We start from the raw sequence: 16,212 nt of genomic DNA, 5'->3' as shown, positions 1-16,212 counted from the left end.
CCGCTCTGCAAAGGCCCGTGGGCCGCTGCCAGGGCCCTGAACCCGCTGGGGCAAGCTGAACTCCGGCGGGAGGCAGGCTGCTAACCAGTAAGCAAGCTGTAAAAACCCAGCTCAGACACAACATCTGGCAGCTGCTTCAAATAGTTCTCTGTCTGAAGCTGGAGTTGCTCGCGGCCCTCCAGTAAATCAAACCATGTGCAAAGAGGAGCCCGCCGACCTGAAGCACCCTGCTTGGCCGGGGCCCCAGCCGTGCCTCCAGTCCCTCTCGCTCTTTAAATAGCCTGGGGTTCACATTCCATTTCCTTGTACGATCAATTCGGAGCTGGCCCGGCTGGAGAGGCTGCAGGACGCAAGCTAGCACCCTCAGTCCAAAAGAGAGATGGAGGGAGATGGCACTGCAACTCCATCCTACCTTGGGGCTCAGCCTCTGTCCCTGATGACCTCTGAGCACTGCCCGCCTCTTCCTCGCCCCGGCACCCCTCACTGTGGCTGGCCAGAGGGAGACCCAGGGAGCGCCCAAGAGCTCCAGCCACTGACCAGTTTCACGTTCTCCTCACACCCTGGCCTGAGCCTGGCCCCGCGGCTTCCGTGTGCAGCCTGGGTGCCCACCCCATGGAAGAACGGCCACCAGTCCTAGAGCAGATCTGCCCTGGTGGGACTGGCCATGAGAGGCGGGGGCAGAAGGGAAATGCTGGGCTAGCTAATGACATGGGCAAGCCTTCCCTTGTGGCCAGCGCCCACCCCGGGCTGGGCACTGGGGTATGTTCTCCACACTCATTTCCTACATCCTCATGGTCAGTCTAACAGCATATACTCTTATGAACCCTGTTCTTTTTTTTTTTTTTTAAGACTTTTTATTTTTTATGTAATCTCTACACCCACCACGGGGCTCGAACCCACAATCCCCAGATCAAGAGTCACACACCCCACCGACTGAGCTGGCCAGGCGCCCCTATGAGCCCTGTTCTAAAGACTTGTGTAGAGGGTCGGACGATGGGCCTCGGAAAGATATAGTCCACATCCTAACCCCAGAACTTGTGAGTATGACCTTATTTGAATAAAGGGTCTTCGCAGATGCCATTGAGTTAAGGATCTCAAGAGGATTTCGTCCTGGGCAGGCCCTAAACCCAATGGTGAGCGTCCTTACAGGACAGACACAGAGACACAGAAGGGACCACAGACGCAGAGGTTGGAGTGACGTGATCGCAAGCCAAGGACCGCCTGGGGCCACCAGAAGCTGGAAGGGGCAGGAAGGATTCTCGCTCTAGAGCCTCTGGAGGGAGGATGGCTCTGTCCACACCTTGATTTTGGGTTTCCGAGCCCCAGAACTAGAAGAAAATAAATGTGTGTTGTTTGAAGCCACCCCGCGCCTGGTGTTTTATTAAGCAGCCACAGGAACCCCATGCAATGTGGAAACTGGGGGTCAGAGAGCCGGAGCGAGTCCACATAGCTCTTCCCTGCTCCCTACTCTGCCTCCCTGATGATGAGGCTGGGTTTTAGAACACTGACCTCCTTTCCATGCAGCGGGACAGAGGCGCCGGGGCCCAGGCCATTTCCCTGCAAGACGCCTTCCTGGGAAAGGCTTGTTCACCGAACCCTGAGCACACAAGGGTCTGGGGGAGCCCTGGGCGGTGTGGAAGGTGTCCCACTAGCTGCTGTCCCTGACCGCTCACTCTGGGCCAGGCTGCGATCTAAGCTCTTCCCGGACACGGCTCCCTGAATCTTCACGGTAACCTCAGGGAGGACATCTCTCTCCGTTTTACAAACGAGGGAAGCAAGGCAAAGGGAAGCCACGGGGGTGGGTGTCAGGAACACCCCCTTGGAAACCCAATCGGAAGTGAGAGAAGAGGGTCATGGAAGGTCACATGGCGTATGACGCCCCGATGTGAACAGAGCACGACCTGTGAATCCACAGTCCAAGGGCAGATGGGCGGCTGCCAGGGGATGGGGTGGGGGGAGTGGAGAGGGACTGCCAACGGACACAGCGTCTCCCCTGGGGGGATAAAAATGTTCTGGAAGCAGATGGAGGGGTGGTTGTCCGACATCGTGAACGTGCTAATGGTGAATGTGATGTTATTTGAGTTTGACCGCGATTTTTTAAAAAGCCGGTCAGAAAAGGGTGAGGTAGGAGGGCCTGCACCGAGTGCCTCAGTGAGCCCCTCGGTAGGCTTCTAGTGTCTCAGAGGCCCCGGGGAGGCCAGTGGGGCTGCCTTGTCACAGATGGGCACAGCAAGGCTCCTGAGATCCTTGCTGGAAATTACGGTCCTGGGTGGGCTGGGGAGCTGGGCGGACCCCCAGGCTGTCCTGGCTCCGGAGCCCGGACGCTCTCCGGGGTCCCACAGACCAGCTCCGGGGTGAAGTTCTTTGCTGTTCGGCTAAAGTTTGTTCTCCCTGTGGTTATCACAACCCCGACGGTGGCTTTAACAGGATCAGTGGGAAGGAACTTTTCAAAGTGCTTTGGTTGAAAAGTCTATCAAAAGGTGGGATCTGGGGTACAGGTGGAACAGAGAATGGCTCGTCTGGTCCTCACGCCATAAAGAGGGGAGACACGGCGGGGGAGGGACATGGTCCTGGGTGGTGCTGAGGTCGTGGGACTATCCGGGGCCCCTCCCGGTGGAAGCCCTGCCAGACAGCGCCGTGGCTTCAGGACCTGCATGGTGGCACCAAGCTGCGGGGTCAGTTTCCCAGCACTCATTTCCTTGGGGAAACTGAGGCTCAGGGGACGATTCCAAGGCTGAGGTTTCCTGACTCCACTCTGGTATTTTTATTTTTTATTTTTTTATTTGAGACACGCAGAGAGGGAGCACAAGTGAGGGGAGGGGCAGAGGGAGTGGGAGAAGCAGACTCCTCGCTGAGCAGGGAGCCCAACACGGGGCTGGATCCCAGGACCCTGAGATTGTGACCTGAGCTGAAGACAGACGCTTCACCGAATGAACAGCCCAGGCGCCCCCACTCTGGTATTTTTCTCAGACTGCCTGGCTCACTCTTCTAAGACAAGCGCTTCCTGGCCCGGGGAAGGTGCTGGGGGTGCAGCCCCCGCTCCGCAGAACATTGCCATGAGCTCTGAAACGCAGGGTAGCGAGAGCTGATTTCCAGGGAATCTCCAGGCTTGTCTGAGTCACGGCCCCCAGGAGCCTCCGAAGGGAATGGGAAAAGGCCAGGGGTCTGCATGGGTCCAACTCTGCGTCCACCCCAGGGCCATGCAGCAGGCCCCCCTCCAGTGTTGCACGAAGCAGGTTCCTGGGCTCCACCTACTGCATCGAAGTTTCTGGGATTTTGCTTTGTCCCCAACGTGCCCTAGTGACTCCGACGCAGGAGGTACCTATGAGCTTCAGCCTAGGGTCCCCATGGCAGCTCCTGCTCTCCGTGTGCTTCTATAAGATACAATCTCAGGGGCGGCTGTAAGGCCCACCCTCATCAGAGTCAGGGGAGGGATAAACGAGGCCCTTGCCTTTCCTGCCTACAAAGGAGACCCTGAAGGGGCTGCAGCTGGGTCGGGTGGGAAGACAGGCCCAGGGTAAGTCAATGCCACCTTCCATCTAGCCAGCTGCCCTTGGCCCCAGCTTTTCCACCAGGAACATTTCCTCTGCTCAGCAAAATCATTATCAGACCGGCAGCAGCAGCTGTGCTCTGGGCCAGGAAGAAAGGTTCCAAAGAAGTGTTAGCTTTTGGTTTTCTTAAAAAAAAAAAAAAAAAAAAGAAAGAAAGAAAGAAAAAAGAAGGAAGGAAGAAAGAAAGAAGAAAAAAGAAGAAAAGAAAGAAAGAAAAGAAGAGAAAAACCCAAAGAGAAACAGAGAAAGATCAGAGCCCCGCAGAGGATACGGAGGTCCGAGGCTGGGGCAGGACTGCGCTGAGCGCACCAGGAGGACCGTAAGGCCAGCCCGCCTGCCAGCGGCTGAGCCCTAAGAAGCCCTCAGAGAGCCATGAGCGGCTTCCTCCAGGCTTGCTAGGCCAGGACATCATTTGTTGATTCTAGAGCCCAATCCCTAGCTCATGATTTCCTCCCTGGTTGCCATGGCCCCGTACAGAAAACACAGCAAACTCCTGGCCCCGGGCAGCTCGTTTATTTCAAATATCCCTTGCAGCTGGACTCCAACCATGTTTGGGTGTCTGGGTTGGAGCATGAACTAATTGCTCTGTCTTCGGCCCCCTCCCCAGCTCCCCCGGCATACTTTATGGTTCAGTAAAGTCCACATTCCTCATCTCGCCGCCGAGGAGGCGCGGGAGGAAGGGTGGGAGGGAAGCCTGGTGCAGGAGAAGGAGGGAGGGCTCTTCCCATCTATGGCCAAGCCCCAGGCGGGCTACCTGCTCCATGGCAGCGTATTAATTACGGCCACATGGGCCGGTCTGCAAGATGGTTTTATTAAGACTACTCCCTTCAGTGCGAAAGCACGCTCCCCGAGAAGTGTCCGGGCAGTACAAAGGGCCTTATTTTCCTTTGGTTTCCACACCGCCCCCCCACCCCCCGCCTGANAACTCCAAACGAAAAATAATTTCAGGCCACCCCTTTCCTCCCAACGCATCTGGGGAAGGCATCCAGGGCTCCCTTTTCCCCCCTACCCACTTTGATCTTTGGAGACTTTACCCAAGAAGAGAGAACGTTTATCGGGAAGTTAGTTTGTTTGGACCATTCTCAAAGACCAATTCCAGGACCGGAGCGGCTGTTTTCCAGAACAGAAGTGCATGAGCTTTTAAAGCATTTGTTTGCACACTTGCTCGTATGCCGGGCCCTGTTTTAAAGCCTCATTTCACCTTTGCTGCCCTCCCACGAGATGGGCACTGTGAAGATTGCCATTTGATGGAGGCTCATCCCAGAGCACACAGAGAGGGAGGGGTCAGAGCCAATATGTGAACCCAGGTCTGACTCAGGAGTCCCTGTGCTCGTCGCTGGGCCAACCCACCAACACACTGAAAGAATTTCCCTTTCCTCAGCAACTTGTCCGGAAAAAGAGCTGACACAGTCGCAAACAGTGGTCTCCAAACTCTCTTAGGCAAGGTCACCCGGGGAGTTCAAGAATACTGCAGATCCCTGGCCTGGCCCCAGAAACGTTGATTCGGTTCATGTCAGGCAGGCCTCTGAGAAAACGTTCATTTTAGCCCATACCTCCCATGGGATGTCAGAGCAGGTAGCCTGAGGAAAGCTGGCCAGGAGGTGGGCAGAGCAAGGGACACGGGACTTTGGTCCGAGGGGTCTTGGGCCCTGAGACCAGGGCACTTTTCACAGCACCATGAGATCCTGATGGGCCCACAGGGAGCTGAACTGCATTCTTGCCGATTCTTTGGGAACTAGTCATGACATGTGATCGTATCTAGTAAATGTCTTGACTAGTCACGTATCACTCACCGTTCCTCTGAATAAGCCTGATTTTCCTGTCTCCTCTGCTAGGGGATGGGGGGGACCCTGCCCACAGCAGCGGGCAGAATGTGTTCCCCGGGAAGGCTCACCCGCATCACTGCACACTTGGCACTGGGAACACGGAGGTGAGTGAAGGACCAGCTCCTTCCACGGTGTGTGCAGAGCCTGGACTCCGAGTGTGCTCCAATGGGCTTCTCCCCTGCCCCTAAAAAGCCGAAGGTCAACTGAAGCTGTAGGACACCGATGAGCCGAAGCCTTTCACCGATGTGTGGAATCCTTTCTATTGGGCTCAGAAAGTCTTAGTCTGGGCTGCAGACTCACAAACTTCTGAAAAGCGATGGGGACATTCTCGGATCTCCTCTCTCTAGGATTCTCCTCCTCACTAGGGCTCTGGCTGGCCTCCCACAAGCTGCCACGGGCTCCCAGGGGAGCACCGCATTATCTATTGAAAACTGGACCCAGGGAGGGCTTGGCCACACCCCTTCCCCCCAAGGCACAGAGAGGGACTCAAAGAGGTTTTGTATTTTAATAAACTTTCCTTTATTAGGTTACTGACTATTATTAACCATCATAAAATAGAACAGGAGTTTCAAAACTGTACAGGTCACAAGGTTCTGGGGGGAGAGGAAAGAAGGGTGGGGCTGAGGTTTGGGAAGCCAGGGACAGAGGTGCAGAGAGACGAGCAAGAGCCCACAATCCATCCATCCAGCGTCGGTGGGAGAACGCTGGGTCAAGGCGGTAAGGCTGGGATCTGTGTAAGTAAAACTCTCTCGTGTGCAACATTCATGAGAACATGACCCACCCTGAAACAGGAGTGAGGAGAAGTCATTAAAAGTCTTACAGGTAAGGTTTCTCCCCCCTCCTTGGAAAAAAACTCAAAATAATAAGGGGGTAATTTACATTCCTCACCCAGACTTGGCACCAATTTTGTGCTTTAAAAAATATACCCCACTGGAAGACTTTTTTTTTAAAGGTACCCTACAGCAGCTGTTTAAAACATCATTCTTACAGACAAATATATACGTATATATATTAAACATTTAAACAAATAAAGTCATCTATTGTACCTGTACAGAAATGAACAGAAGTCAGATTCTAAGCGAGTTGACTTCAAGATCAAAGAAGTGGTGAGTGCGGCGGCAGGGGCTGGGGTCTGCTACGTGGGGGGGCTGCGGCAGGGCGCGAGGGGCCCTCTTCTGCCGGCCACCCCGCCCCACCCCACCCTGCTCCTTGTGTGGCTCTGGGGGGTCATGATGAGCTGAGGCTGCTCCCCCTGGGCTCAGAGCCCGGACGACGGCACTAAGTGGAGGCCTGCGCTGGCTTCCGAGGGGCACGACCTCACTCTGGTCTCCCCACCCCGCCGCGCCCCTGGCTTCCCTGGGGCTGGAGACCTACTCGTCCTCCCTTCTTAGTTGAGGCTCTGGGAAGCCAGAGCTTCTGAGGATGCACATGGGAGATCTCAGCTAGGAAAGCAAAAGCAAAAGCAAACCCCCCACAGGAGACTAAAGAAGGAAAACCACGTGCAAAGATAGATGTACGTCTCCTGCCTGGAGACACGGGGAACGCCGTAGCCCTTGCAGGTGGGTCCCCCAAGACTCTCATATTGCCTGTGCTCAGGAACCCAGAGCAGAGTCCCCTGGAAACGGCAGGTGTAGGGACCCACAAAGAGACCTCCTTGTGCTCACGTGAGGACACACCACAGCCACAGCCCAACGGGAGGGGCAGGTGGAAGCCAAGCCACAGAACGCTCCAGAGAGCGGGGGATAAAACGAGGTTTCCTTTCTACATGGAATAAATAAATGGCTTTTGTTATTGTTAAAAGAATAAATACAGGGTACCGGGGGGGCTGACAGCCGGGGCTGATGCTGGGCGCCCACGTGCCTGTGGAAGGTCCCATCTTGGCTTCTGCCTCGGTGTCCGTGATGAGTTTCTGACGCCCTGAGTGTTGGCTGCTGTGGCGGGGCCCCACTGGCCTCAGCACCAGCCCTCATCCGAGCACCTCTTAGTGCCCCTGGGGTCTGCTCTTGGTGCCGGGACACCACCTCCCGGGACCTGGCAGGTTGGGGGGATCCCCACGCCACCCCGAGGGCGGATCGGAGCTCAGTATAGGGCTTCCCGGGAGTCTGTTCTCCATGTCTTTTTTCCAAAGAGAGACTGGGACGCGGCATGCAGGGGGCTTCTGCCAATGTCGGGACGTGGAACGGAGGAGCCTGTGTCGCGCGGTCAGAGGCCGGCAGGGGCAGCGGGGAGGACGGGGAGGAAGAGCAGGGACTTCCCCCCGAGGCCGGATGCCAGTCTGAGGCGCAGGGCGCGGCGACAGGCCGGTGAGGTGGCACCAGGTGGCTGGCGAGCTGGTGATGCAGGGGTGAAGTCACTGGTAGAGGAGGTAGGCCTTGAGGGAGGCCGGCAGCGGCAACGTGTGGATGTCAGCCAGACGCTCCTTCCCCAGGGCCAGGCGCACGGAGCGGCGGCAGAGATCCATGAGCGGCAGGGGCTCGGCTGGGGGCAGAGGGGAGAGCGAGGACAGGTTAGCACAGCTCGGGACGGCTCGAGAACGGACAATGCTAACAACAGCCGTCGTAGCGGAATTATAATGTATTGTCATGTCAACACACAATCAGTAGTGAGGCAACCTGACATTTTAAGTCAACTGTGAATACCCAGCAGAGAACCCGCTCTGGGCCGGGCACCTCTGTGAGCCCTCCGGAGACGCAAACTCATTTAACAGTTCCTTATGGTTTGTTCTGAGGGACTTAATCCCAGGGAGGCATCCTTATTATCATCCGCATTTTACAGATGAGGACACTGAGGGACGGAGAGTCCAAATACCTTGCCCACGGTCACAGTGCTGGAAGAAGAAGGAGCTGGATCCGAACCCAGGCCGTCCCTGCTCTCACCCACCGCACAAGCCTTCACCGCGTGTCTGACCGGGCGCGTGGAAGCCAGCCCGCCGCAGCACAGGCCCCAGCTCCAGGCCCCATGCCGGCATTCAGGAAGGGAATCTCCATTAGCCCAGTGCTCGTGGGTCCTGCAGCCATCCCCCCCTCACTGGTGAGGGTGCTAAAGCCGACAGGGCATGATGGGTCAAAGTTACACGCTAGGGTCCGAATCCAGGCAGCCCGGGCTCAGCAACCACATCCTTAGCCACCAAACCGTGCCGCCAATGAAGATGGAAGAAATGCTGGTCCAGAGACACACTCTGTAGGAGGCAGGCCCAGCCACCCCGTGGCCTGAAGGCATAGTGTCTAGAGAAAGCCTAGGTCCTTGGGCTTCTTCCCACCTGACAGAGCGAAGCTGAGGGGACCAGACAAGGGAAAGTGGAAATGCCAGCCCAGCCTCCGTGGCCGGGACCCTCGAGGCTGCCCCAGTCACTGCCAGAGCATCTCACAGCCAGGGAAACAGAGGCCAGGGCTCAAGGCGAGGCTGCCTCGGACACCTGGTTGTGAGAGGGACTTCCAGCCGCAGCCTGCAAGAACGCTTCTGTCCTTATGTCCCCAGACGGCGCGGACCTGTCTTCCCCCAAGGGAGGCTCCATGCAGCCCGAGTCTCAGATAGACCCTGCCAGGCCCTGGAGGCCGGCGGGCGGAGTGGGCCTCGCCCTCCCAGCCTCCCCACAACTGACTCTTCCTGGCTGTCTTCCCAGAAGCAAGGTGCCGGTGAGCACGCCCGGAGCTGCTCGGGGCCACCCCACGGCGCCACGGGTCTGCAAGGAGCTGAAGGGAGCACATCTGTGGCTTCGGCCAGGATCTCCCTTTGACATGGAGACTCTCCTGTGACCAAAAAACAGGAAAAAACCAACCCCAGCATTTCCCTCGAGACCCCATTCCCCCAATGAGAAGTGGATCAAAGTGTGTCTCCGAATATTAAAAATAACATTAAAAAACCTCAATTATTGATGCGCAAATGCTACAGCTGGAGGCGTGGGAGGGGGGGAGACTGCTGAGGAGTGCAGGTTTCTTTGGGGAGCATGAAAGTGTCCTAAAACCGATCGTGGTGACGGCAGCACAGCCGTCATGCGCTTTAAATGCGGAACTAGCGGCCTGTGAATTACATCTCAACAGAGCTGTTATTAGAAGAATAAATCTCAGGCTTGGTAACACGTTTACTAAGTTCCTGGCTTGAAAAGGCGGCAAGCAACTGCTATTCATCTCCCGTGGGCAGTTAGCCACAGAGAGACGGGAAAGGGAACCGAAATGGTGGATGTTTTTCATGAAAAGCTTTGAAACGGGGCCGTTCCTGGACAGCGCAGGATGATGAAGGGGAGCCCTGCCTGGAGGCAGGAGGATGAGCTAAATGACCTTCCGCCCTTTGGGGGCCAAGCATTCCGGACTCCTGGTGAGCAGGGACGGGTTTCTCCCGCCTGCAAGCCCACAGAGCCTTGGGTCTCCCTCATTGTAAAGTGCCCTGCATGCGCGGCCCCACATCTGGCTCCTCACTTCCTCCCTGCACAGCAGCCTGACCTCGAGCAGGCCCCTCCCTCTGCCTGGGCCTCAGTTTCCCCCTCTGTAAGACAAGGAATCCGGACCAGATGCTTCAGTCTCCTCCCGCTGAGATCCTGAAGGCCAGAAATGCCTCCCAGTGGCTCTTGGCCTGGACACGCTGATGGCCCTTCAGTGGATCAAGTGGGGGATTTCGGCGGCCCTTCCTCTCCTCCACTCAGGAGCTCTCTCCATCTGCCACACTGGGCCAGCCCCTTCTCCCTCCAGAATGTGGCTCGGCCCCACGGGGAGGCAGAGGGGCTTCCCCTGGTGGCTGGGGACACTTGAGAAAGTACCAAGAGTCATTGAATGTGGCCAGAGTGCCATGCAGGGCTGCAGAGGGAAGGTTACGAGGGCGTTCCCATCATACCCTCTTAGCTTAATGGTTTCCCAGGCATCCCATGGGGACCCTCACTAAGAAATGTTTCTAAATGGCAGAGCCCTGTGCCCTCTGCCACTCCAACCCCCTTATTTTGGGTGACAGCCGACCTGAAATTAACATCACAGCACCGGCAGCAGCTCACGGAGAACGAATTCTGTGCCTGAAGGGGACTGTGGCCCCCCTGCAATCTACAGATGGGGCTAGAACATGGATATACACCCGGGGGCAGCCAATTCCATAGTCTGGCTTTCTATGCCAACACGAGGAGGAAGCCCCCTGCAGTTTACCCCAAGGGACGAGGACCTGTGGCTACCTCCTTCCACCCCCGCTGAAAGCAGCTGTGTAAGGGGGGGGGGAGTTTCCTCTGTCTGACCATCTTTGGGCCACACGGAATAATCCAGTTAGGGAGTGGGTGGGAACCCAAACGTGTCCTTCAGACATCCCAGATGGGCCAGGACGAGCTGCAGAAGCGGCAGCCAGCAGATGCAGTGATGCACCATGAGCCGAAGATACGACCAGTCACGCGAGCCTCCCGTGGATGGGTCTGTTCTTGGGGGCCGCAAAGACACAAATAGGTCATGCTCTCCCTGGATCTTGTAGGGGGCAACTGATGATGCACAGGGTTGTGGTCTGCCTGCTTTCCAAAGGCTGGGCAGAGACCAAGAGTGCACTGGCCACGGAACTGGACGTGGGCACCGGGCCACGGAAGATGTCTGTCCTGATTTCCATTAGTCACTAACAGAACCCAAGGAGGCCTCCCCACCTCAACGCTTTGGACAGGCACCTGAAGGCTCTGTATCCAGCTCCATCCACAAAGCCAGGTCCCCACTGAAGTTCCGCCGAAGAAGTTCCCAAACAGGGGAGGCCAAAGTGGATTTGATGACTCATGAGAGGAGCGTCGGCCGCTAGGCCTGCCTCCAGGAAGCTGGGGGGCTCGTCCTAAACTTTACATAGTTTATACAAATGGGAGATGGGGGGGAAAGACATGGAGTCCAGCACAGAAATTGGCACGTGAATCAGGTGCTATTCATGGGAGCCGAGGGATGCGGGACTGCATGGGTCTCTGCACTGACTTCCACATTTCTAGGAGGAGCGATTGCCTGGTGGCCTGTCTCACCATGCACGGCCCAGCTCGCCACCTTGGCTGTCCCGCACTTCTCAGACAGACTACAACCCAACTCACGCCTCCAGAGCCTGATGCTGTGCTAGTTGACGGGCTCAGCGAAGGCAATTGGGTCTGTGAGGTCAAGGACAGATGTCTCACGTCATAAACGCCCCTGATCAGCCACATTCCCATTCCCACCCACCGCCCACACGGGTCCTGAGACTGGCCTCACGCTTACTCCTGCAAGTAGCTTACAGTGAAAATGCTCTATGAAATGGATTCTAGAAAGTCCTGGGCGGAAGAGAGCCATTTTGGAGGACCATCAGGATACGTGTGCATTTCCCCTTGACATTAAGAGATTCTTACAAAAAAGAAGCAAAAGGAAACACTGACCCCTTGTCCTCGGCAACCTGCTGACACCCGCTGAACCTCTGGCTCCCTGTCCCCCCGACTCTGAGAGCCTGTTGTCTTCATATGACAGCCTTTTGGGGGATGGGGGTCTAGAATGACCCCTTCCCTCCTAAGTGGCCTCTCTCTCCCCGGAAGGAAGCCCTTGCAGGTTGGGGTGATTAGTGTCCCTGACTAGACGCTTCCTTGGAGTCCAGCTGGAACGGAGGTGCAGGTAGGAGCCACCCGGTGAGGTGCCCTGGGAGGGCATCCAGGGAGGCCAGGGGGACACCAGGAGGGGTCATCACGTCGAAGGTCTCCTGAGGAAAACAGCTGAGCCCTTTCCTATCCCACAATCAGGAAAAACCTCACCAAATTGTTCTGGGAGCCGAAAAAGGGAGAATGTGAAAATGGAGGGATGCAGAGAAAAGCCTTGCTTTGTGGGAGACGCAGTCACAAGCGGGGGGGGGGGCAGGGGGGACAGAAGGAAAAGACGAGAGCACAAGGGGGGGGGGGGGGCAGGGAGGACCTATGGGGCAGGGACTCTCCCTTCTGTGACGGCCAGTCTGCAGCTTGCAAGTAGGTTTTTTCTTTCTGCATCTCCAGGGCGGGAGCAGGCAGGCCTGGGGGCCACACTGGGCCCTGTCTCCCCCCACCACAGCCATCTCCACCCCTTCACCCTGGGAAAGAGGAAGGTGACACCACAGCCCCTCCAGCTGCAGCTTCAGCCCCAGAAGGTCTCAAGGCCTGAGGAGTCAGAGCAAGTGGCCTGTGGTCAGAGCTGGCTGGACGGTGGGGGGGGAGGGTCACGCAGGAACACACTGATCACGCTCTGCTCTGCACGGGGGGCAGGGGCTCACTGGGGAGGGGCTGCCCAGTGCACCGGGGAAGGGGGCAGGGGAGCAAACTGCTCCCTGTGGTGAGCACGGTAGCACCCGGGGAGCGCCGCGCTCAGCGACTTGGGCTGAGCAGCTCTGCAAACCGCTGCTCCCTGCTGAGGTCAGGACCTGGTGGCTGGGGTGGGCTGGGTGGGGGGGGAGGAGGGCGCAGACGACTTCCCAGACAGCCCAGGGAGGGCTCACAGGTCAGACCGCCTCCAAGGCTGTGGCGCCGACGATGTCTCTAGCCAGCCCTGGCCAGACTTTCTGCCTGTCACACTGCTCCCCGGGTGGACCATGAACCTGGTCTTGCCCGGACATTCCCCCTTCCTCAGCTACCTTGGAAGGTAAGACAAACCCTTCTGGGCAGAAGACTTAGGCGCCCTTCGACCTCAGTCAATGGGTACCCCATCTGACTGCCGTCTCACCTTCCCCTCAAGGGCTGGCTTGGGGGTCTCGTGGGAATGGTTTAGAGTCGCTGTCTCCACATCTATAACGAGGGGGGGGTTATGTCCCCCCGTCTAAATTCAGAACCGCCTGGATCCTCAGAACGTGGCCCTCTTGGAAATAGCATCTTTGCAGATGCAATTACTTAAGATGAGGTCATGCTGGAGGGTGGGCCCTGAATCCAATGGCTGGTGTCCCAATCAGATGAGGACAGACACAGGTGGCCATGTGGTGATGGAGGCAGAGACAGGGTAACGTACCACAAGCTAGAACTGCCGGCCACCAGCAGGAGCCAGGAGGGAGGCCTGGGCAGGATTCCCCTCAGAGCCCTCAGGAGGAACCAACCCTGATGGCGCACGCCGATTTTGGACATCTGGCCTCTGGGACGGTGAGAGAATGCACTCTGTTTTAAGCACCCAGCTTCTGTCATCTGTTCCAGCAGCCCAGGAATCGAACACACCACCCTTCTGTTCCTCTGTAAACCCACTGCTCTGTCAGGCTTCTGACCCTACCCAACCCTGACGACTTCTGTCAAGGTCACCAGTGACAGCCTTGTTGCCAAAGCTGATGGACAACTCTCAGCCCTCACCGTGCTTGACCTGGCATCGCCTTGTCCTTCTGGAAGTCCTCTCTTCATTTGTTGTCCAGGCCACGACTCTCCCCCCAAAGCCCACGGCCACTCTGCCTCTTCTTCCCTTCATCCACCTGACCCCAAAACATGGACACGCCCCAGCGCTCAGCCTCAGCTCTGTCCCCTCCCTCCCTAGGTGATCTCACCCAGGGGGTCAGCCATCGGTGGCAACCCCACTGATCTTATCCCCAGACCTGCAGAGCCACCTAGATGTGTGGAGTGTGCGTCTCAAACTTACATCCCCCACCCTGGCCCAAGCCCGGGTCAGGTCACCTCTCCCCTGGACAACTGTCAGGGCTCCTCTCTGGCCTCCCAGCAGCCACTCTCATCCCCACCGTTCATTTCTACACAGCAGCCAGAGCGATCCTTCTAGGGCATGTGGTGCTCTCAGTACAGAACCGAGGTGTGGGTAAGCAGGTTGAGGCTGGCGTTTACATCCCACTCTCCGCACATGCACCGGGCTGAGGACACTGTGTCACCCTCATGGGTTTTCCTATATGGACCCTCCAAAGCCAACTGGCTGTGCAGAATGGGGCCCATTTCAGTCTGACCTGGACTGGAGAAGTTGAGACGGCAAGGGAGCGCCCGGGTATTGCCTGGCATCGAAACCAGTAACCGAAGAGTTCATGGGAACTGATTGCAGCCGCAGACTAACAGTGCAACTCTTTACCCAGACCTTTCCCTTTTGCCTTTCAATTTTCCCAACTCTCCCTTCGGGGAGGAGGATTTGAGGCTTGCCCTCCTGTCTCCGTGTCTGACTGCCTCTCGAGTAAATCCTCTCCTTGCTGCGTCCCAGCAACTGTCTTTGCCGCCCAGCGGGGAGGCAGACTCGGCTTGGGCTATAGCATGACATTTCTGGGGACGGAGGGGTCCTCATTATTAATCAAGAGAATCCAACGTGGGTTCAAGGCTCCTGGCACTTGGAGTCTCCACCCAAGACCCAGCTCAGAGATGCAACTCTCTACGACACGTTCCCACTCCCCTTAATCCCTTTCCATTTCTCCCCACAAGAAAAATTACAAATGCTTCCCCCCTCCCATCCGATGCAGAGCTGACGGGCATCTATTATTTGCAAGGCGCCTGTCCGGGCCTCCAAGACTGTTCCAGAAGAACCTTTGCCGGGCCTTGCCCTGACACAGCAGAGGGACAATTCTGCTTGAGTGTGCCCTGGCTTGCCACGGTGAACAGGCTAGTGGCCCCTCTGGGGACTGTGCTCTGTAGGAGAGCTGGCTATGTGAACCGTGAACGCTGATGGACCCGTTCCTGGAGGGGATAGCGGCTGCGTGGCTCTTGTGACACCAGCAGTCTCAGTGACTAGCGACAACGCAGGGAGCCCAGCAATTCCTCTGTCTGCACAGAACGGGCAGGAAACTACCTGGGGCCGTGGTCACTCCTCTGCCAGGGTTAGGGCTCCTGAGATCCTGGGTCCTGGGCAGGGTGTGCCTGGTTCTCCCAATCCCTGCCCATCCCAGCCTAGGCAAATTTGGCTGTGGACTTTCTACTACCATCACCTGCTCTGCGGGCTCCTGAGACGGGGTCTAAGTTTACTTCTCAGGGGAGGCTACCTGCCGGACGCACACCTGGCCACCCCTGCCACGAGTCCCATGACCTAAGGGTACTGGGCTGCACAGGTGAGGTCATGGCCATCACCAGGCCAAAGCCAGAGGCAAGGAACGAGGGAAAGGGGGGGGACGGGTGGTGGAGGCTTCCAAAGAGAAGTGTTTAAGAGTTCCCTCTGCCTCGTGTCCCTGGATATTTTCTCTGGTATCTTCCAAACGTGAAACAGGGATGAGGCATGGGAGAAGAGGATGGTTTGGAGGCTGCAAGACCAGAGTAAGCTTCTGTGCTTCTGACCCCATCAGGGGCTTCCCCGACCTCTCACCTGGCCTATTGGGGAGGGAGAGGCCAAACCTGCCCCATAGGGATGGTCTACACTTAGGCGGTCAAAGCTTTCTGCCCCACCCCCTTTCCGTGGTGGGGTCTGTAGATGGTAGAAAGGACCAAGAAAGAGTAAGGAAGCACGGGGATGGATAGTTCTGGAACCCTGAGACCTCCTGCCACCATGGGGTCCCAGCCACGAAGCCACAGAGTCCTCCACCTCCTAAGCCAGGACAGTGTCCCCACATGGGGGCTTTTTTAACACGTGGTCTGAGAAAGGCCACCCCCTTTCCCAAAGGGCAGGTGGAAATTGCTGCTGATTCAGCCTGTTTCTAATCCACATGCTCTTCTCCAAAGGCTTCCTGATGTCACGGCTGAACAAGCCCCTCCTAGGGAACCATGGTCTAAAGGAACCAACTCAGAAGCCTCCAGCACCAGAAGAGAGAGACCCTAATCCTGTCTAACGAGCAAGAGAGGCTATTGGCTTTCATTTATGTAAGAGGTCCTCACACCCCCAAGACTGCAAACCCTAGCTCAATAATATGCTGGCTACTGTGCTAGAATTTGGTCAATTGCAGATCAAAACTGGAAAGAGGTCAACCAGAAACAAAGAGCATCCATCCATCCATCCATCCATCCATCCATCCATCCATCTATCCACTCATCCATC

General features: G+C 56.9%; 1 protein-coding gene across 1 annotated transcript in view; it reads right to left on the bottom strand.

The window, feature by feature from the left end:
• Positions 1–5,872: 5,872 nt before the first annotated feature.
• The window catches only part of SPSB1 (splA/ryanodine receptor domain and SOCS box containing 1), a 12,063-nt gene continuing 1,723 nt past the window's right edge, over positions 5,873–16,212 (bottom strand). The window contains exon 3 of the mRNA XM_019799085.2: positions 5,873–7,855. Coding sequence (XP_019654644.1) covers positions 7,728–7,855 — 128 coding nt within the window. The 3' untranslated portion in view covers positions 5,873–7,727. The remainder of the gene's footprint in view (positions 7,856–16,212) is intronic.

Source organism: Ailuropoda melanoleuca, chromosome 11 (assembly GCF_002007445.2).
Source record: "Ailuropoda melanoleuca isolate Jingjing chromosome 11, ASM200744v2, whole genome shotgun sequence".
NCBI lineage: Eukaryota > Metazoa > Chordata > Mammalia > Carnivora > Ursidae > Ailuropoda > Ailuropoda melanoleuca.
This window is presented reverse-complemented; position numbering and strand designations above follow the sequence as displayed.